Here is a 21,187-nt window from a genome sequence, read left to right as displayed (position 1 = left end):
TACTGCCATGGGGGTAGGAAGACATTGTGAAGGAAAAAGGAAATATACATAGACTGCATTTGAAAGAAAATCCCCAAGGAAGGTGAAAGAGAGGGAGCGAGAATTAAAAACAAAGACCTGAAGAGTGTAAAGCCCACAGGCTGAAAGGAGAGGGGCAGAGGGAGGCATGTGTTGCTTAGGCAGTTCACCACCACCCCGCCATGCCAAGCACTCAGCTCCCTGACATCCCATTTTCCATGTGTTTTCTCCGGTTGGTTGCCCAGTACACCCTCCCATAAGTTTATTTTGGGCCTCAGATAAACAGCTCCAAGAAATGACAGTGAAATTTCCATGCCCAGGACAACCAGGGTAGGAAAACCCCCGGCGCATTCCCTGCACAGAGAATGCACAGCCCACCGATTGCAGCTGTGCCCCGCTCGTGGTGGCCCGTGGCCAGTGCAGTGCGGTGGCCCCAACACCTCCTGCTGAGGAGCTGCCGAATCCTTTGCCAGCAGCTGTTTTGCAACCAGCAGCTGGCTGGGGCGGCAGCGGCGCACCCATGCATGGTGATTCAGCCCCGTGGGTTCTCCAAGGGAGTGGTGCATGGCACGGCAGTGTCAGCCTGCGCCCGGATCGCGTGGCTCCGGCTGGCACCTAGATAAGCAAGAACAATAGCGGCACAGGGGAAAGCAGCCCGTTGTTTGTGTGAGCTAAAAGGTTTCCCTGGGAGTAGAGCGTACTCCCCTTTGCCCCCCGCCCCCGCAGAGGCTCCTCAATGCTGAGAAAAGTGAGATTGTCCTTTAAAATATTAAATGGTTTTCCAATCAGTTCAGAATCTTAGCTTTCACCTGGGTCTTTTGTGTGTGTTCACTTATTCCAGCAGGAGATTTGTAATAGAGGAAGCAGGTGTAACATGGTGATTATAAAGATATTGTTGGGAGGGGGGGAAAAAAGAGTGATTTTTCAGTGCTTTTCTCCTCTGAGCCTGCCAGAGCTTCCTTTTCAGCTGACTCCATCACCTTTTTAGCAAGATGGTGTGTTTTTGTCCGAGTCAGTCAGTCAGTCAATTGTGCATAGGAAAATAAAAGGCTGCTGGGTAAATTTGAAACCTTGATAACACATTCCTCCATTTGTATATATTGTACAGCTTACCAGTGTATTCATTCCTTTGGCTTTCAACATTTCACAACTTTCCATAGGTCAGCCTGAGCAACAAAAACAGGTCCTGGTAGATTGAAAGATCCCTGCTTTCAGAGACTCATATTCACATCACTTTGCCTGTTGATTTCCTGATTTTTATTTATTTTTATTTTTATTTATTTTTCTTTTATTTTTAATCAGCAACATCAAATGGGTCTTTGGAGGGCCTGGATAACCAGGAGGGAGGGGTGTGCCAGACAAAAACCATGAAGATCCTCATGAAAGTTGGACAAGGTAAAGACCATCTGCTGTTTCATGAAATCACTTTGATCCGTCTCAATGTCCTTTTTAGTTTTCAGGCTTCTTTTAGCAGTGTAGAGCAGAGAGCCAGTCGAGCCTAGTGTGGTCATTCCTCCCTTATAGTCTGAAAGCACAGCCTATTTTCTCTTCCTCGGCTACTGACAGATTTCTACAGAAGGAGGGTTAGTGTAATAAGATCTCTTCATTGGAGAGATCCCTAGAAGGAAAGGTCGCCTGGGAGTAGTGTGTTTCAGTCATTTTTATTTTTATTTTAAAAACAAAAGCCACAACTCTGCTGCTCAGAATTATTTAAAATACATGAAAAGAGGGAAGCTAATATTTCTATAGTTTGCTTGTTATGAATTCTGATTACAGAGAGGTTTTTGTTCATTGTCTCTTTTCACATATAGATAACCTATTGTGCAGGAAGAAAGAATTATTCTTCTAAGTAGAAGTTGGTTCAGTAGTCAATCAACTTCCTCAGTTAAACTGAAATGTCATCTGCTAAGCTTCTCTTGCCAATTACAGGAGACCCTATAGTTTCTGCAGATGGCCTCACAATTTAAACCTGAAATAACTAATATAACCATTTTGCTTTAAAAGGAAAATTGCATTCTTATATCTCCCAGTCCTTTGCATAAAGGTTCTTCTGTTAAACCATTTGTGTCTCATGAGGTACCTAGAGCCAGCTTGTAAGGCTCCATACCATCAAGTGCCAAAGCTGCATGAGTCCTCTTTCTCTCCCCAGATCCCAACTCAGCAGGGCAGCCCCGGCACACGGATCCCACCAAGCGTCCTGAGCAGGAAGCTGGCACCAATGGGAAGAGTTCCACCACCAGCCCCTTTGTGAAGGACCACTCAGGTAGGTGTGGTGGGACTTTGCCCTGGAAAGTTGTCTCCTCCTTTGTCCCAAATGTGGTTTTTTTGCCATTAACATGGCAGAAAAGCAAATGTTTTCATCGTGAGATGAAGCAAAGGCCAGTTCTGATAGCGTGTGGGAGCTGCAAGTTTTGGCAATAGCTGCTCTCACCCTCTTCCACTCTGCTGTAGAAGTTAATTACATCTTGTTATATTGTCTCTCATTTGCAGGAAAATTTTTGGATAGGACATTTGCTAAGCAGCTTTACAGTGGTCAGTGCTGCCTTACATTTAGTACTTTGGCAGATAAACGAGTCTCTTTCTGTTCCCACATAATACATTACCAAGAGGTTCTTAACAGCCATTTATAAAGTTTATTTCAGGGTATCTATAATTAATGTCCTGATGTTTTAGCTGACCATATGAAGTCTAGATATGTATGGCTGGTCTTCTACTACATGTAAAGTTTTGGGGTTTGATTTTGGTTTTTTTTTTGTTTTTTTTAGGGTTTTTTTTTAATAATTATCTAAACAAAATAAATAGATCATTTAAAACAAATATCTTCAGGATGCATTTCACTCATAGGGTGAACAAGAGAAAACCTAACTCCTACGAATCAAGATGTCCAGAAGAAAATTCAGTAATTAATAATGCTACAAAGCAAAAATTTGCTGACAAGTGATTCTAGGTTTCCCACAAAAGGCCACAAGTTTTCCTTGCCAGCTGTGTCTTTAGTTACTGGGCTAATGAATTTTTGATAGAGTGAGTGGCTTCAGCTGATCCCTGCAGAGGATTTGGTGGGAAGAGTTAACAATTATGTGAATATAGCATCTGTATCATTTTTCTATTGTAAGTGAACATCAAGAGACGGAAATAGGTTAAAACTTAGAAGTGAAAAAGTGTCAGTAAGCATTCATGTAATATTTGTGACAAATAATATGATGGTGTGATAAGCAGCAAATATTCAACAGGCTGTTCAGCACATGAGCTTTTCCTGACTACCAAATGCATGGCATTGTTTTCTTTTAAGTAAATGTAAGTTAATACTAACAGACATGCCAAAACCATTCTGCCTGTCTCCCATGCTGCCTCAAGCTCCTTAGTTTCGTTTCCAAGCAAGAGGAGTCCCTGTAAAGAGGCACTAAGGATGGTTTAACTTAAATCAATATGCGAAAGATAAAATAGCAGAGGGAGCAGCGTGGCACTGAATAGTACCAGTTGTTCTGAGAATTGTCATTTCCCTGTGTTATTTTCCCTTCTAGTCCTATCCCACCCCTCTCTTGTGCCTGGGGCTGGCCTGCATCTGTTAAAAGATGCCGTGTGCATCAAAGGCTGCCTTGTCAGTGACAGTTCTTGCCGCTGATGGATGATGATGTATGAAACAGGGTGGTTTGGGAGCAACACAAAAGTGAGACCAACAGGCACAAAGTCTTGCTTTATATTGATTGCTGACTTCGGCTGTTTGCATTTAGCTATCTAACAGGGTAATTGGTTTGTCAAAGTTTAGCTGTCAGTTAATTCTTCCAGTCTTGCTTACTCTACACATTTTTAAGCAACATAAATGGGTCACAGGATGGCAATAACTTTTGTCTATTGTATTTCCGTTCTTTCCAGGATCTAGCACAGATGGCAGTAAGGCTGGGCATTCCAGTATACTGGGTTCAGAGGTGGCCTTATTTGCAGGGATTGCATCAGGGTGCATCATTTTCATCGTCATCATCATCACTTTGGTGGTTCTTTTGTTGAAGTACCGGAGAAGACACAGGAAGCATTCCCCGCAACACACGACAACTCTGTCACTTAGTACATTAGCCACCCCAAAACGCAGTGGCAACAACAATGGTTCTGAGCCCAGTGACATTATCATTCCTCTAAGGACTGCAGACAGTGTCTTTTGCCCCCACTATGAAAAGGTCAGCGGCGACTATGGACATCCGGTGTACATAGTTCAAGAGATGCCTCCTCAGAGTCCAGCAAACATTTATTACAAGGTCTGAGGAACACACAACCAGCTCTTTGGTACAGTTGAGTCGTAGAGGAAACTCACTGGTCAAATGCTTTCTGTTGGGGTTTGTGATGATGCCTTGTGCGCTAGCATTGACTTAAGCACAGGGGGGAGAAGGCAACAGCTCTTTCTCCAGGAACCGACGCGAGCTGGACAGCTTACCTAGTCTGTAGAATCCCTATCTCAGTGAATAAGTATTCACTAAAAGCTGGAAGACTTTTATGTAGAAGATGCCCATTCTGATTGCTGTACTCTTGTTACATTCATCATCCTCAAAGCCATGTGCTGTGGGCATTCAGGCATGTACAAAAGCCAAGGGAAGATGGAGCAATCCGTGGATGTTAATAGCTCTAGGCATCCTGGGAAGGTGCTCTAGGAAATACCAAGCTTGAAATGCAATCTTCTGACTTTTGTGTGTCTCTCAGTGCGTACTGGATTTGTCACACAGACCTTGGTGTCTAAGTAAGACTTGTTAAAGTTCTCTTGCTTTTAGTCCGTCACTGTTCCATTTGTTTCTGTTATCCGGGGCTCTGCCATCCTTCACATGAGATTTCCTTTCACTCCACCTCCTGAATCACTAATGGAACATTAATGTTTGGAGATCCGCACTCCATCCATCTGCTACAGCAGCCTCACTCGAATGGGTAATGCATTTATAAAAGTTGTGTTTGATAGTAAGGAGCCTTCCAGCCAAAAAGTTAGGCTGTCAACAAAGTCAAGAGCAGGACTGGGTGGTGGAGGGAAGGGCTGATTGAGGTTGCAATTGAATATTGCTGCCTCAGAAATAGAAACTAGGAAGAAAAAAAAATGCATTTAGGTAGCACAGCACTTTGGTATGCTAAGTTTTACGAGGCAAGTAGGAAACACAATAACATGTGCAGTGGGTTAAGGCTGCATTTGAAGGAATTCACGGTTATCAAATACCAGTGTGCAGAAAAAAATAGTACCTTCAATACAGTAGAACAAAGGGGTATTGTTAGTAAGTCAACAGGCCTGGAGAAGACAAGACAATAGCAGGCCACTGAGGATGTATTAGGGCAGGGCTGTTGTGGTACTGGCAATAAAATACACAGCTTTGAAGCTGTAGCAAAAACATAGTCTGCCTTGGATGACTTTTAAGCAGACTCAGCTGCTATACTATCACATTATACTAAACACAGGGAAAGCATTTAAGAAAACAACTGAGAGCCAAGTGCCCAAGATGATTATAAGCCAGTGGGTCAAATGAGCTATAATTCTGTCACTGATAAAGTTGTGGGGAAAGCAAACAACAAAACAACAAACCACAAAAACTTGCTCATCTCTGAGGCAGAATTTCTTTTTGACTGACCCTTTTGGCACTTTGGCTTATTGTAGTGCTGTCCCTGCACAGTGAGTGTAGGTACTGACTGACACAGCAGTTCATTGGTGCTCTGTTGCAAGGTTAAAGCACATATGGCAAACCTCTGGCAGTCTGTAAGAGTAAAATAAATTATGACACTGAGATGGAGATGGAAAATATGTCTTATTTATAATAGGTGTATAGAACACAAGGGATATAAAGTGAGAGTTTTTCTTTTATTCATTCTTTCTTACTTTTGGTTTGGATTTTTTTACTAATATATATTTTGAGATTGCACAGAATCTACACCAGAAGATGTGAAATTCATTTGCGGCAATTGCATAGTCTTAACTTGTCATCATTTTCCATATATATGTGTGTGTGTGTCTATGTATATATACACACATATATAAGTATATATGCATACATATGTATATATATGTATGCATATGCGCACTTTTTTTTTTAAAAAAAATACTTCTGGGGGAAAAAAAAAACAGCTATCCTAAACCACCAGTGGGAGCATAGTTAAAAAAAATTCCAAAGCATCTTGTAAGAGGAAAGTAGAAAATATAAGGTCCAAAATATCAGGAATTCATTGTTAATGCATCACATATTTAACAGCAACAAGATGTGCCGGCATTTATTTTCTGTGTTGTGTTTTCCCTTGCCTTACAGGCTGATGTGTTCTGTAGATTGTGTTGAGGTTCGTAGAGGGGGTTTTCAGGTTAAAGTTTTCTCTTTAGCATGGCTATTCCCCTAAAGCTCCCACCCTAGGGAGGAAATAAAAAAAAACCCTCTACTTTTATATGTGCTATGCAAATAGACATTTCTAACATAGTCATGTTACTATGGTAACACTTCGCTTTCTGATTTGGAAAGAAAATGTAGCAACAGCATTTTAGGGTTCTCAGACCTCTGGTGAGCACCTGCAAGGAAAAAAAAAAGAAAAAAAAAAGAAAAATATCTGTCATAGACGTGATCACTCTCTTTGTTTTCTGAATCTGAAGATAATGTTGGGATGTTGGTCCAAAAGAGAGAAACAAAAAACAAAAAAAATTCCAACCCATGGTTCTGTGGAAGGTTACCATGGTGACTAACTACAGTACATATGTAATTCTTTTCAACAACCCTTCTTTTCTATGAATCCATCCATACAAGGTTCTCTTGTAAGTCATTAAGATTTTATTTTGGGGGAGGGGAAGGGAAAAGATGGGCTTACTGATCCTTATTTTTATTAAATCATATCTATGCTTCATCAGTTGGCTACATTCTAGTTATATACTAAACTGTGAAAAAAAATCAGACTAATTGCTCAAGAGCAACCTGCAACCAATTGAAAAAAAAAATGTACTGTGCGTCTGTTTTGTGTCTGGTGCAGAATTATGACAATCTACCAACTGTTCCTTTCTTTGACGTTGGTCCAGCTTTGAAAAGTTACTGTAAATGCCTTGCTTGTATGATCATCCCTAGTCACCCAAATTGGAATTTGCACCATCATGTCTAAGTGAAGATGCTGTAAATAGGTTCAGATTTACTGTATATGGATTTGGGGTGTTACAGTAGCCTTATTCACATTTTTAAATAATTAAAAAAAACACATGAAAACAAGATAAAAAAGGCTTTTCTTAACCAGATTGTGTATATAGAGCAATGTTGGTTTTTTATAAAGTCTGAGCAAGATGTTTTGTATAAAATTTGAATTTTGCAATGTATTTAGCTACAGCTTGTTTAAAGGCAGTGTCATTCCCCTTTGCACTGTATTGAGGAAAAAATTATATAAAAGGTTGCCAAATTGCCGCATATTTGTGCTGAAATTGTGTACCATGAATATTTATTTAAGAATTTCTTTGTCCAGTTTGTAAGTAACACAGTATTATGCTTGAGTTATAAATAATTTCTTCTTTCTCCTTTTTTTAAATTTTATTTTTTGGTTTTGTTTGTTTGTTTGTTTCATTCTGTATTAAAACTAGCCGGTCATAAGTTTGAAATCTGCTTTAGTTCCACATTGCAATTAGTTCCCAGAAAATGAAAATTATGAAAATCACATTCCACGTCTGTTTCAAACTGAATTTGTTCTTAAAAAAATAAAATATTTTTTTCCTATGGAAACCTTGCCTTCTAAGTATTTCTTCTTTAGTTTTGCAATTTTTTTTATTTTTTAAAGGATGAAAATAAATAAGTCACCAAGCTTGCCTGCCTGCCTCCCTCCTGTCTCTCTCTTCCTCCTCTCCCCCCTCTCTCCAACCTGACTGCTAGTAGTTTATAGGAAATCTCCTTAGAGTACACTGACTTCTGTTAACCTACTTCTTTCAAATTCTCTCTTCCATATATCAGCAGATTTTAGAAAGCACCTGGGCATCTTATGCCCTTGGAAGTCAGTGATCTGCAGTCAGATGCAGTAGCCAGGTTTCTTGGATGATCTTGGAGTTGAGCATACAACCACATAAATGATTCCCAAGCATTATGTGGTAGATGTACTCTGTGGGCAGGATCCAAGAAAAAAAAAACAAACAAACCTGAAGCCTTCTGGATATGGTTTCTCCTGAGGAGGGGCAGTGGTGAGCCTGGGGTGACAGGGCTGAGCAAGAAGGGACAGGAGATGAAAGACCATTGGGGGGATGACAAAGGATTGGAAGTGCTGCAAAGTCAAGACATGTCTTCATGATTCTTTTACTGCAGCCTAGGGGAGATGAGGGCAAACGTGCAGGTAGGACAAGCCTTAATGCAATTCCTCTGGTTCTGCTGCCCTAATTTTCACTAGGGTAACAAATCAATTTAATAAATAGTACCTTAATTTTCTGACAAAGCCTAATCACCCTGAAAATGAAGCACCTTTCTGTTTTGTTAGCAGCACATATATGGTATGATGGTCCATGGAGTAACAGGTGGGAAGGTCTACAGAGGGCAAATATGCATGTGTCACTTTAACAACAGATGCCAATTAGCCATAGAAATTTCACAGTTAGCTATTTTTAGTATGGGTCATGCCATTCCCATTTGTCAAATGATTTATTTTCTGAATAATCAGAGAAAAATGACAGCATGGCTAGGACACTTGGCGTGTCGCAATGACACAAGTACTCTGAAATGGGATGTACAGAAACGCCTGGACTGGGAGATGGTTGAACTAGTATGACTTCTTGCAGTTGGAGCTCATTTTGGAGATCCAGGTCACAGCATCTGTGCTAGAAGTTGACCTTAAAGAGAAAGTCACAGTGGAACTTAGGTTTACCTCCTGGCTCTGGTACAGATGACCTTGGAGATTTGGTCCAGCAGAAGGCATAAGAGTAAAACATGTGAGCATCCTCTGGCATCTCAGTAAATCTTGGGCCTAATCCTCTATTTATGTCTGTTAAGCCACTTCAAAGGAGATAGCCTTGTGTTCTCTGAGCACACAGATACTCAGCTGGATTGTGGTTTCACTCCCTGCTCCATGGCTGCACACGGGCAATTCCACTTGTTGATCTCGGTTGGTTGTCGTGAGGGCTCCCACGTCCTCATCTGCTGTGAGGTGCTCAGGTCTGGTCTGTGCTGAAAGCCTGTCTGGCACAGCCATCTGTTAGAGCTGTGGCTCTAGCTCAGTTAAGGCCAAGGCTATTGTTTGTATTTTAATCCTTGTTAAATACTGGAAGCTGTTGATAAACAAGTACTTCAATAGTGTCAAGTTTACATGGTGTTTTCATTACTGTGCCTCTTTTTTCCAAGTAAAATAAACATATATTATTATATGTATTTATAACTAGCATGTATACTGACACCCATGGGCACCTATTTTTCCACTGTCTTAGCAACAGGGGAAAATTGCTGTTGCTAAAAAACTGTGTCTCCACTGGGAGGGGAAAATCCTTGCCAGTGTAATAACTATCTGTATATTTATGCCTGGGGCCAAGGATGCTTGGTTAACAGGAGTGCCTTGCACGCATACCTTCCCAAACAGAGCAAAACCTCTACTGAGTTGCTGAACTCATTTTAGTAAAAGATGCCTTAGACACTCAGCATAAAATCATTGTCTTACAACCCATCTTTTATAACTTGCAGAGGAAAAAAAATACTTTCATTTTTTCCTGCTGCTGACACCTCACTATTAATTATCAAACAAGCACAAAATCAGAATTTACTGCCTTTATTGCAAAACTGGTTCTCTGGCAAGAGCTAGTCCAAGTCAATAGGCTCCACTAAGTGGAAAATAAAATTATAATTCACAGTAGTTATCCATCTAGAGTGGAATTAGGATCTGTTATATAAAATAGTGCCTCACAAAGTAAGCATAACAATGTTACTGCCTTGGTTTAAAACCTTGTACCTCTTGTTCAGCCTGTCTCTTTAGCTTTGCTGTGATGCATTGATCAAATGCTCACTCAGTCAGCAACACACTCGTTTTGATTCTATGGGCACCATAAATTTTCTTTTTGCAGAAAAGCTTAAAATTTTGTAGTGGTTAGCAAAATAAAGGACAATGAAAATTCAGTCTTTTTAACTGCTGCTCTCCATCTTCACAGCCACAATACAAATTCTGGTGGGGAAAATGCCCAGGGTTTGAAAACACCAAACAAACTCCTTATACAATTGGTATGTCATTACATGAAGCATCAGACCAGAAATCAAGTAATATTTGTTTTGGAAAAAAATGGATGTTGGCGCATATACCACAGTGTATTAATGGCTGTGCTATTCATAATCCAAATGGTGCTGGATTCAGCTGACTGAGCTACCGCCTATGAAACAAAATAATAATACCCGTCTTTCACATGATTCATGCAAATACTTCGATGCATAATTAAGGCATAATGCAATCCATAGGAAACCCTCTTGAGAAGGAGCCTGCCCATACACAGTGAGGATGAGGAGGTAGAGGTGATGGTGGCTGCTTCTGAAGGAAGACCTGTGGAACAGTGGGATGAGGCAAGAGATGGAAAGTGTGTGAGAGGACAGTGATTTTCTGAGCAGTGACTTTCTTCAGGGAGATCTGCAATGACAAAATCCAGGGAGAAATCAGAGAAAGGTGGCAGCTGTGGAAGTAGAGAAACAGGATCTTCACATCTCTGGGAAAGGCTTTGGTGGAAAACGTGCAGAAGACAAGTGTTGAAAGATGAAAAGCAAGTGTAGTGTTTGATAAGTATTAGTTGTTTCAGGTAGGTGAGGAGATCAGGCCAGGTTGTTGTTCTAGACACTGAGGGGAGAATGAGCCTAATAGGGAGGAGAGCCCAGGCCAGAACTCAGTGCTTTCTGCAGCCTCAGATCCTGTGAAAAAGACATGAAGGATCTGCAAGAACTGTAGGACTAGTCAAACTCCAAAAAGCAGAGAACCTTGTGCACAGCTGTCATAGCTGGAATACAACTTGTGTTTTCATAAGTGTATTGAAAAACCCTCATGTGCTTAGACTGCTGAAGAAGTGCAATTATTAAATTAATAATATGGGGAATTTGTTGAGGGTGGGAGGATAGCTGCTTCTAGATCAGACCTTCAGTGGATATAAATTAGCATAGTTCAGTTTGAGATCTGATCCTATTTATCTGTAGTTCAGAATTGCACACACATAAGCAATACTCATACAGATTTTACTATAGCCCTTAGCTATGAGAAAATTCTTTATAAGAGTGTTGTTCTGAATATTATGAAGATTGTACTCAAAAACATACCAACAGTGACTTGCTTTTATAAAATACTGCTATCAATGCCATAAAAATTGTATTTTGTATTTTATTGAACATTGTCAGCAATTTGCTGTATCTGTTCATTAAAGTAGGTTGGATTACTAGCAAATGTGTAATAAAAATTGTTCATGTTTTAATGAGTCTTTTTGGCCTCTCTTTAATATTTAAACTCATTCCTTCCTCCTGCTGCATTCAATTCTATTCCTTATGCTTAACAAGCAGGTCAGCTGTGCAATGTTATTACATTATCTGTTCATGCCCACATGCTATGTTTCTAGTCTTTCCAAATCTCTTAATTCGTTCAACATACCTAATTCTGACTGTCTTTAAACTCAGCTGTTGGATGTGTATGACCACATGAATAATTTACTAATTATTCAGAATCAATAGCACTTCAGCTTTCATTGCCATAAGAAATATGGGAGGATGTGAGGCCAGGAGACCAAAATAGCCCTTTGTTTGTCACACTAAAAGATCTTGAGATTTGGGGAAATCCAAATGATTATCAAAGAGTTAAAAATCATGTGTGCACTGCCTTTGCTTCACAATTTCCCTTCATTATGTGTTATGGTTTCTTTTTGTATACAACCAGCAAAGCATATCTGAATTTTCCAGGCCTCAAAACAGTGTCCAAGCTGTAGAGATTCATGTGGCTGGGTCTGTAGGTGTTTTCTGAAATTCCCACTGTTGAGTAAATGCTGGCTGCTTTCCTTCAGCCTGTTTATTGCACACCCAGATGCCATGTCATGATCACCTGCTCATCACACCAGCCCTGCCCATCACACCAGCCCTCACTGGGGCTTCATATCGTCCCAAATATGGTTTAATTTCTCGACAAAGCATTTTGTTACTCACCCTGAAATTTTCTTTTCAAATGTTATCCTAGGCTGTCCTCCCTTTATATGCCTGTCTCTGGATTTCAGCTGGTGACGACATTTCCTGAAAGAAATAAGGTTCTGATGGAACACAGAAACCATCCCTGTACCAAGAATATGTTTTCTTATAAGCCCCTTATTTTTCAATCAGCTTTAGTTTGAATTTTTATATGGCTTTATCTCTTCCTTTTGTATTTATACAGTTGCATCTGAAGGAAAATAGCATGCAGTAAAATTCCTAAATACAATTTAAATATAGCTTGTTACAATCCACTTGGTTTTACATTTCCATTCATCAATACATTAAGCTAAAAATATCTCAGATTGCTTTGTCTTGCTTCTTGTAATTTAAGAAAAGTTATCAAATATGTTATTATTTCTCCCTAGAAAAGTGTAAGCAGTTCACTTTGGAAAGCATAATTTGAGCAGAATTAAGAAGCAGTTATTGATGTGCAGCGCAAAACTGAGTGGGCATATTTGAAAAAGACAGAATGACTTCTGGCAATAACTAATGTTTGGTTTTGGTTTGTTTCCTTAAGCCAGCTCAAAACTGGAGCGCAGAAAGTGCTGTTGGTTTTACTGTCGGTGCCCCAGTCTGGTGGCAGCCAGCTTCTTTATGTAGCTTTGTCCTTTCTGTCTCTTATGACGAGCAGTGATAAAACTGAATTCTGGATGCTTTGGCCACCAAAAGGTGTAACCTATGTGATTACACACAATACAAGGGATTTATACTAGTACATTGTTCCTGCAGAAAAGACATAAATCCCTTTTGCCAGCTCCCTCCACGCCATTCTAGTGCTGCATTTCAAAACAGCAGACGTTTTTACTTTGGATTTTTTACTCAGCCTAAATATTTCAAAGATAGCATCAGAACTATATTTATCAAGTTATACAACACTTTTGTCTCCCCGTGTAGCTGGCTGCTTGCAATGTTTCCACAGCATCCTCTTTACACAAGGCACCATTAATAGACTGGTGCCTACAAGCACCCAGATGAGACTTGGGAGACTCATTTTTGCACAGCTTTTTCAGAGACACCTTACCACTGCACTTGAGCTGTGTCACGCTACTGATGGATTGAAAAACCTGCACACTTGGCTCCAGGAAGGCCCCATCAGTGCTGACCAAAGTTAGACAGACCGGGTTTGTTTTCTCTTTCAGTCGCAATCGGGGAGGGAAGGATTGCTGTGGGCTGCTGAGGCTCTGGCAGGGAGGCGGAGAGGAGGTGGCGAGGTCTCCCTCCCCAGCACTTTGATAAGTCCTTCTCAAAGGGAAGAGCTGCTCTGTGCTGCACAAGGCAGGGGCTTCACCCAGCTCTGGCCGCGGCTCCGAGCTGGGCTGAAGCTGCCGGCGATGAGGTTCAGCCATTCAGCTTTCTGTGCACGGCCCTGAGAGCAGCCGCTTGGAATGCGAAGGATTCCTTGGAAGGGGGCTGAGCCCGCAAGGGAGGCACGTGGGGGCTGATGCCGGGCTCTCGGCGTGCCTCAGCTCATCTGCTGCACCGCTCTGCCAGACGTGCTCTGCAAGGAACAATGGGGAGGATCCGCCTTAATTAAACCCTTGGAAGCTTCCCGGGTGGTGAGAATCACGGATGCAGGGACAGCCAGCTGTGACTGTCACAGCGGTATCTCCTGCAGACCCGGAGGTCGGCCCCTCTCTGGAGAGGCTGCTTCTGGGTCGCAGACGGAGACCTGTGAAGGGTTACACTTCCTACTTACTGTTTGATGGCTCCACTTAACATTACTGCCGGCTCCTGGAACAGCGGCTGACCCAACCGTGGTTTCTTCAGCATGAAGTGAAGTTTCTTATTGGTGCAGCCGACTGATTTCAGTGCCCTGAAGAATTTGGCCCCTGATTACCAACCAGCTGACAGACATGAATCAGGTGGCAATTCAATCCCTATAAAATATAAGACCCGTTAGTAACATTTCCAATCTCCCTAGAAATATGGGCTCTTGGAAAGATCCTATCCATTGCCAGCTATTCTAAGTTAAACATAATCGTTAAGTGTACTGTTTTGTTTGTTTTTTTGTTTTTTTTTTCTTTAGGGGCGGTGAAAAATCAGAACTCTGAGCACTCTTAATGGGTGTTGAAATTATGATTTTTAAAAAAAAATCTCCCTGAATTCCAGGCCTGTGTGGCTTTCTGTGGAGGTGAGTTTTACAGTTCAGTCACACATCATATGAAAGAGTGCTTTCTTTGATCAATTTTTAGCTTTCCACTTTTGAATCTCTCTATTCCTTTCTTCTGAGACAGGAAAATCAACTCCTAAATTCTATCACTTGTTAGCATATTTCTACCCTAAATAAAAGTTAAAAATTCATTCATCTCATTCTCTTTCTTGTGGTACCCATGCTTCCCTATTTCCATTTAGTGAATTTTCCATGCTCCAACACTTTTTTTTCCTGTACTTTGAACTCTCCCTTAGTTCTGCTTTGTCCCTTAAAAAGAAAGAGAGAGAGAATATATAGTTTACTACTCAAAATTGCATGGCTCTATTGTATTTTCCTATTGTATAACCTTAGAAAAGCTGAGGAGGAACTGCATTGAAACAGTTTGGATGCCATCCTGGCCAGTTACTGTGTCCCCAGAATTTTAGGAAACTACTCCTGTAAAACATCCTGGATTGTGATAAAGCACTTTAAGCTTGTATTAATAGTAGCAGGATTTGAAACTGCTCAGCACCTCTTAGCTATCCTATCCAGAAAGAGAGGATTATATTTTTGGCTGCAGTTGAAAAGCTTAAGGGGTTTCTACCTATGTTTCTCTATAGCAAAATCAGGATATTTCCTTTATAATATATTAACAGGAAATATTTATCTGAATACTCTGTTGTATCTTCCAACCAGATGCATAAAGCTCCTTTCTCAAATAGCCCTCTTAATCCTTTTTATTTTCCCTCACAAACCACATGAATCACCCATGTACTAACAAATTGCCTCATTTCTCAATCCATCTTTTTTAGACAGACCACACCCTGAGCTAAGTCTGGGTCCTTTCCCACGTCCTAAAAGTCCCTGCTAGCAACCAGACTGTCACCATCCCCATGACCTCTGAAAACATGCAGTTTAGGTCATTCACCAGGGATGTAGGAGTCCTGGGTTGAAATACACTGCCTGCATGACTCAGAACAGAGCTATGGTTATATGATTTCAGGTTAGTACCCTGTCAGCTATTTTCTGTTGGAGTTTTATCACTTTTGGTAGACGAAACAGCTGTTGCTCAGAAAAGCTTCCAAAAGTCATGAACTGGCAGCCTAGGGAGTCAAGCTGCAACTCTGCTCACCAGTCACCTGCAGAGGCATTATCCTGTTTGTTCAGTGAGAGAGGTTGATCAAGGTTATCCCCAAACCTGACATTTAGGGAGTTCCCCTTTATAATGGAGGGCATGGTTCACATCTCAGAGAAGGCTGCAAGCCCACTTGCACAGCTTAAATCTTGTTTGATTTGACTCTCACATTGTCCCAGTTTGCCACACCCTAAAGTTGGAGACTGGGTCTTACTGGCAATGCACTCTCCTCTGAGCTTTTGCCTTGGGCTGAGATGCCAAACACTTCCCTAAAGGTGGACAGTGGACTCCTTCAAGAGGTTTCTTTTTTCAGAAATCAAGGCACCTTCCAGGACCAGTGTCAGGGAGAGGTGTCAGCAGCACCAGTCAGAGAGATTCAGATGAGAAAATGCAGAACAAAGAACCTGACTGCTTCTGAAGATCCAAAAAAAGATGAATCTGTCAATTTTTGCTCTAAATGGGAAGCTGAACTTTAAGTCATGGCTTAACCAAAGGGCAGCATATGGCAGCACTACAGCTGTTTGAAATCCACATGCACTTCACACTGGCACTTTGACAAACACTATTGTGTTACAAATACTGGATGACACAGTAAATCTGGGGCTGCATTCAGCTCTGCCCTACGCAGGCATAATTCCCACTGACTTTGTACACGTCTATAGCAAAAAATGTATGGAAGTGCGTAGGACTGAAACAAATACCCAGTGCTTGTAAGGAATCCTTCTGGCAGTCTGAGCAACATTTGATATGGTTAGACCCCTGTAGCAGGAAGCGTGAATGCTATAATATGGAACTGGAGGAAAAATTAGGGAATCCATGAGGTCTAGAAGACGCCTGGTGATTTTAAAGACAAAACTTGAATTTCTGCACTGGAGCAACAGACATGCTGGCTGGTCATTATAAGGGGAACAGGGCTCCTCCTGCTGAGATCCATTTACTGTCTTTCATACTCTGCTTTTTGTCTCTCTGCCAGTTTCTACAGGGAAAGAAAGAATTCAGAGGGTTGTTGTTTTTTTTTTCTGGAGCGAAAGCCTACAGGAGGCCTGAAAAGAGCGCTACACAAATATATCAGAGAAGAGATCATGTTGCAGGGAAGCTGTGGCTGCCAATGATGAGATGTTCAGTTTCTTAGCCACTTTAGGTCAGAAACCAGGTGTTATGTTGTTGATCCCATGGCTGCTTGCCATCCCCTGCCTCCTCCTGTAACAAACAGTCTTAGCCGAACAGCTTTCACAGCTCCAGATGTTTAAAAATACACTTTTAGAGTACTTGAACAAGAAAGTGCTCTTTGCAAAGTGCTGCTTTCTATGTTCACTGGCAGAGCCAGTGCTGACTTCTCTACACTGATTTTTAGATGGCATTTTAAAAGCTTCAACAAGTCTGGACACATATTTTCTTTGCTTAAAACCTGCTTAACTCTTTCAGCACTGTGGTTTTAGATCCCCCTGATGTTCATATAACTACAAAGGGCTGAAAATCCAAACAGTGGAAAATAAATGGGAAATCAAATGCCTTCTTTATTTTTTTTTTTCAGAAAGAGTAAAATAAAGGCAGAGAGGAACAATGTTGTAAACATATCTATCACATCAACTTACTTGTGCATTTTCTACCACTGAGGCACAACAATTTGGCTTATGCCAAATGGTCAGGCAGGAGGGACAATTTTTGCAAAGTGTACAATACCTACAAAAAGTACCATCCCACTGGAGCATTTGGGGCAGTTTACAACAGTCACAGCTCCAAATTTATTAAGCCAAATGACATTACAAACTGTGGGGAAAACGGAGCAAGAGTTAAAAATCATTTAAGATTTAGGTAAAAATCTATCCTCATGTTAAAGACAAGTACTTTATGCTAAAAGAGGCAAAGCTGGTGCTGGCATCAAAGACAAGGATGTCAGCAGGAAGCGCCAAGGAAACAGCTGAGGCCTTGCACTTCAAAAAGCTCAACTCTGGGTGAGGGATGTTCCCACCAACAGTCAGGATTCACAGATGACATTTTCAGATGTCTTCGGTTTTTTGCATCCAGGCAGTCACATGATGGATCCTATGCCATATGTCTTTTCCATGGGATTCAGTTTCTTAGGTGTCTACAACTGCTTTCAGTTCTCCACTATAAGGTGGAGAAGAAAGCCTCGCTGCTTTGTTTTGTTATTTTAGAATTAGTTCCATGAGATTTGGACGGATTCCTATTTGTCTTCCATTAGCAGAGACAATTTTTAGCTGCTAAATGCAGTGTTAACCAGTTTCTCTGACAAGGACATGGCTGACCCCTCAGATCTTTGACAAATTATTGATTTAATCTAGAAGTGTCTATTTATAAACTAATGCAAAAAATGTTAAGGATGAATAAACTAATTAATAAGCGGTGTATTCCTGCTGGCAACATGAATAAAATTACTGCTAGGTCAACAGAGAATTCAGCATTGCTCCATATGCTTCTTTTAATGGTGTTCAAATAGCACAGGTGTAAACTTTGGGTGACCTTATTTATTTCATGTTTAAGGGTCATTAAAGGAAACTGTCACATATTAAACAAATTGATTTTTTTTATTCCTACTAATGCAAAAAATGTTAAGGATGAATAAACTAATTAATAAGCGGTGTATTCCTGCTGGCAACATGAATAAAATTACTGCTAGGTCAACAGAGAATTCAGCATTGCTCCATATGCTTCTTTTAATGGTGTTCAAATAGCACAGGTGTAAACTTTGGGTGACCTTATTTATTTCATGTTTAAGGGTCATTAAAGGAAACTGTCACATATTAAACAAATTGATTTTTTTTTTTTATTCCCTCCATATACTATGAAGAGGAATAATAAGCTTCTTATCTTGTAGATACATCTAGAGTTCTTATCAAACATTTCCTGCTTTTGGAAAAACACCATATCCTCACAAATGAGCTGAATTTCCCTTAAAATCAGAGGCACAATCTTAAACATTTACAATCTGAATGAGGGAAAGAGACACTCTACGTCTTTAATACCTTTCATTCATTTATTTGCAAAGGTGGTGCAGGAGACTTCAGTCTGAAGGAATGGGGGAAGGACAAACAGCCTCAGGCAGAGCTGAGTTACATCTCTGTGCCCCAGATGCAGAAAGACTTGTGGGCATTGCAATGCTCAAACCTAAATTTTAGGTGTCTGACTTCTGTTGTGGAGTCCAGGACCCAAATGGGTGCATGAATTCTCCACTGGATGCCTGGGGAGTTGAGTTAGGTGAATCATAACCTACCCAGCCAAATTCATCTATTATGTACAGGCTCTGAAGCCAGTAGTGTTAAATTAAAAATTACATGGAGAACACTTGGCCTGTGGTTTACTTGAAAGAAAAAAAAAAACAAAATGAGTGAAAGTGTGTATTTCTTTAAATTTTCTGCTGACAGACCAGAGATAATTAGCCTACAGCTGCAGACTGGGGAGAACAGCTCTTTTTTCTGCCTAGAAGCAGCAGGTGAAAACCCTGAGAGGGAAGCTGGGTGCCACTGACTTAATTTAGTTGCTTAGATTGAAGGCAGCATAGAAGAGAAAGAAACAGGGAGGTGGCAAATCTTCAAGCCTAGGATTTCTAAAGAGTGGCAGTTAATAAACAGAAACGGGAGTACGACTAGAAAGAAGAAAGGATTAAAAATATGTACTTGTGACACCCCTGTAGAATCACAGATGCCTTTGAGATGTGTCAGCTAGACACAAGCCCAGACTCAAACGTGGTGCACTCTGATGAGAGATGTGATATGGCAGTGCAGAATTGTAAACAATAGAAGATGGAGGAGTGTTACAAAAAAAATCATGAACCTATATCTGCTAGACACATATCTTATGCAAAAAAACTCTTTCCCAGTTGTCTGATGTGCTCCCACACATCGTTCTGCACCTTACCAAGGCCTGCTGCTTTGCAGGTACTCCTTGTGACCCCCAGATACTCACTTCTGTTGTGAGTACAGAAGTACAAAACACAATCATGCATTGCTTGCAACATTTCTTGTATTGTGAGTACCTTTATTTTAGAAATATATTAACATGAAGATTATTTCATTTTTGAAGGGGAAATTACTTATCTGTTTTAATAGGCAACAGTTTAGTAATAATAAAAGGCAATAATAAAAATGACAACAAATTAACATAATTATCTGCCCACATAAATTCTTATGATACCTGTTCTATTGGGCAATTGTTTGAAGAGGTTTTTTTATCTGCATGAGATGATAAAATGTTTAGAGATAAAATTGGTCCATTTTTTTTTTCCATCAAAGTAGCCTGATCACTATGCCGACATTTTAATAACATCAATGGGAGGTCTTGTGTAGTAAGCCTAAGTGAGTGTGACAAAGTAAAGCATGAGATTAAAATGTATTAAAATGAAAGGATAGAAGTTGTCTTTCCAACACTTTCATTTGAAGGTGAGAAAGAGCAGTGACAAAGAATATTGTGCTGCTTTGAGAATCAGGAGATAAGGAATGCTGGCCACTGCCAACCACCAGTCTCTCCTTCTTCCCTTGTGCTGTGTACACACATGGTCATGTCTAAGGAAGTGAGAGAAATCCTTGGTTTGGGTTGTTAGTAGGTACAGTCAAACATGACTACAGCCATGGTGTTAAGCCAGGTATGACTCCACAAAAGAAACACAGCTCTAGCCATACTTAATAGATTAGGTATGGTGTTACACGAACACTTGGAGTAATTGTCCAAAGACAATAAAGTCACATTTTAACAGCCTTTGCCCAAGAATAATATTCTGGCTATGAGAGGGCTCTCTAGGTAAGGCACAGATACAGGTGGAAAAAAAGCCACAAGTGGCCCAAGTTGTCTCTCTGTACCCACACTCTGCTCCACCTGAGGAAACAACCAGAGCAGCAGTAATAAGGAGTAGGTGTAGAGACAGTACCATGAAGGTCAAATTAGGAAACAAACCTTTATTACTCCTGTTTGTTTTGTTTATTATTTCCCCCTTTTTAAATTTCTCATTATGTCAAGTTAAAGAGGATTTGTTTCTTGAGATGCCATAATGAAGTATGCACATCATCCAGTGCAATGTATGTTGTAGATTTTCTTTAAAGCCTGCTCTAGCAGCCATTGTACTTGATACATCATCACATCAGTAAATTTATATGCTTTTGATTAAACTTTTTTTGGTTTGGAATGGCACGTCTTACTAACACATAAGAGCAGAGCCAAGTAGAATAGCAAACAGAAGGAGGAAGAATGCTGGACGAAAAAACCTGCAGTTCTTAGATAGCTGCTTACAGATTTTGTATAAAAACCTGTGAAGATCTCTTGTCACTGAGCAAAAAAAAAAAAAAAATTGTTTTAGAGGTTTATAGAAAGTGTTAACAACTGCATACTAGGCATTATTTTCCCCTCATTAAGCTAAATAAATAATTAAAGTATCAAGGCTTTTTCAAAGATTCTACCAAGAAGCAAGTGTCAGCTTTTGTTTATTTATTTACATTTATAAATTAATGATATACTGGATGTAAAATCATTTCAAGGGTTGTATATGTATCCAGTGTGAATAAATCTCAAGGCCTGTGTTAAATTTATGGCAGTGCAGTGAAACTCAGCCATGCCCACGCACCTGCATGAAGTGGGTGTTTTTGTTCCTTGGATCATGTGGATCATCTCCACTGTAAACTATGCATTAATAAAGAGCAGAGCAGGCACTTACCATATTCCCTTTTGGAATTAAGAAATAAAAGATAACTTGCATACTTGGCTGCCTTTGAGGAGGCTTCTAGAAAAAAAAAAGTTCAGAAGGTAAATGAG

The 21,187-nt window shown here is 40.4% G+C and overlaps 1 protein-coding gene across 1 annotated transcript in view; it reads left to right on the top strand.

Moving 5' to 3' along the window:
• Window positions 1–7,715, top strand: part of EFNB2 (ephrin B2) — a 46,093-nt gene extending 38,378 nt beyond the window's left edge. Inside the window, exons 4-6 of the mRNA XM_039725649.1 lie at window positions 1,321–1,413; window positions 2,168–2,281; window positions 3,892–7,715. Coding sequence (XP_039581583.1) covers window positions 1,321–1,413; window positions 2,168–2,281; window positions 3,892–4,274 — 590 coding nt within the window. The 3' untranslated portion in view covers window positions 4,275–7,715. The remainder of the gene's footprint in view (window positions 1–1,320; window positions 1,414–2,167; window positions 2,282–3,891) is intronic.
• Window positions 7,716–21,187: the final 13,472 nt, after the last annotated feature.

Source organism: Passer montanus, unplaced genomic scaffold (assembly GCF_014805655.1).
Source record: "Passer montanus isolate IOZ18808 unplaced genomic scaffold, ASM1480565v1 scaffold56, whole genome shotgun sequence".
Taxonomy (NCBI): domain Eukaryota; kingdom Metazoa; phylum Chordata; class Aves; order Passeriformes; family Passeridae; genus Passer; species Passer montanus.
This window is presented reverse-complemented; position numbering and strand designations above follow the sequence as displayed.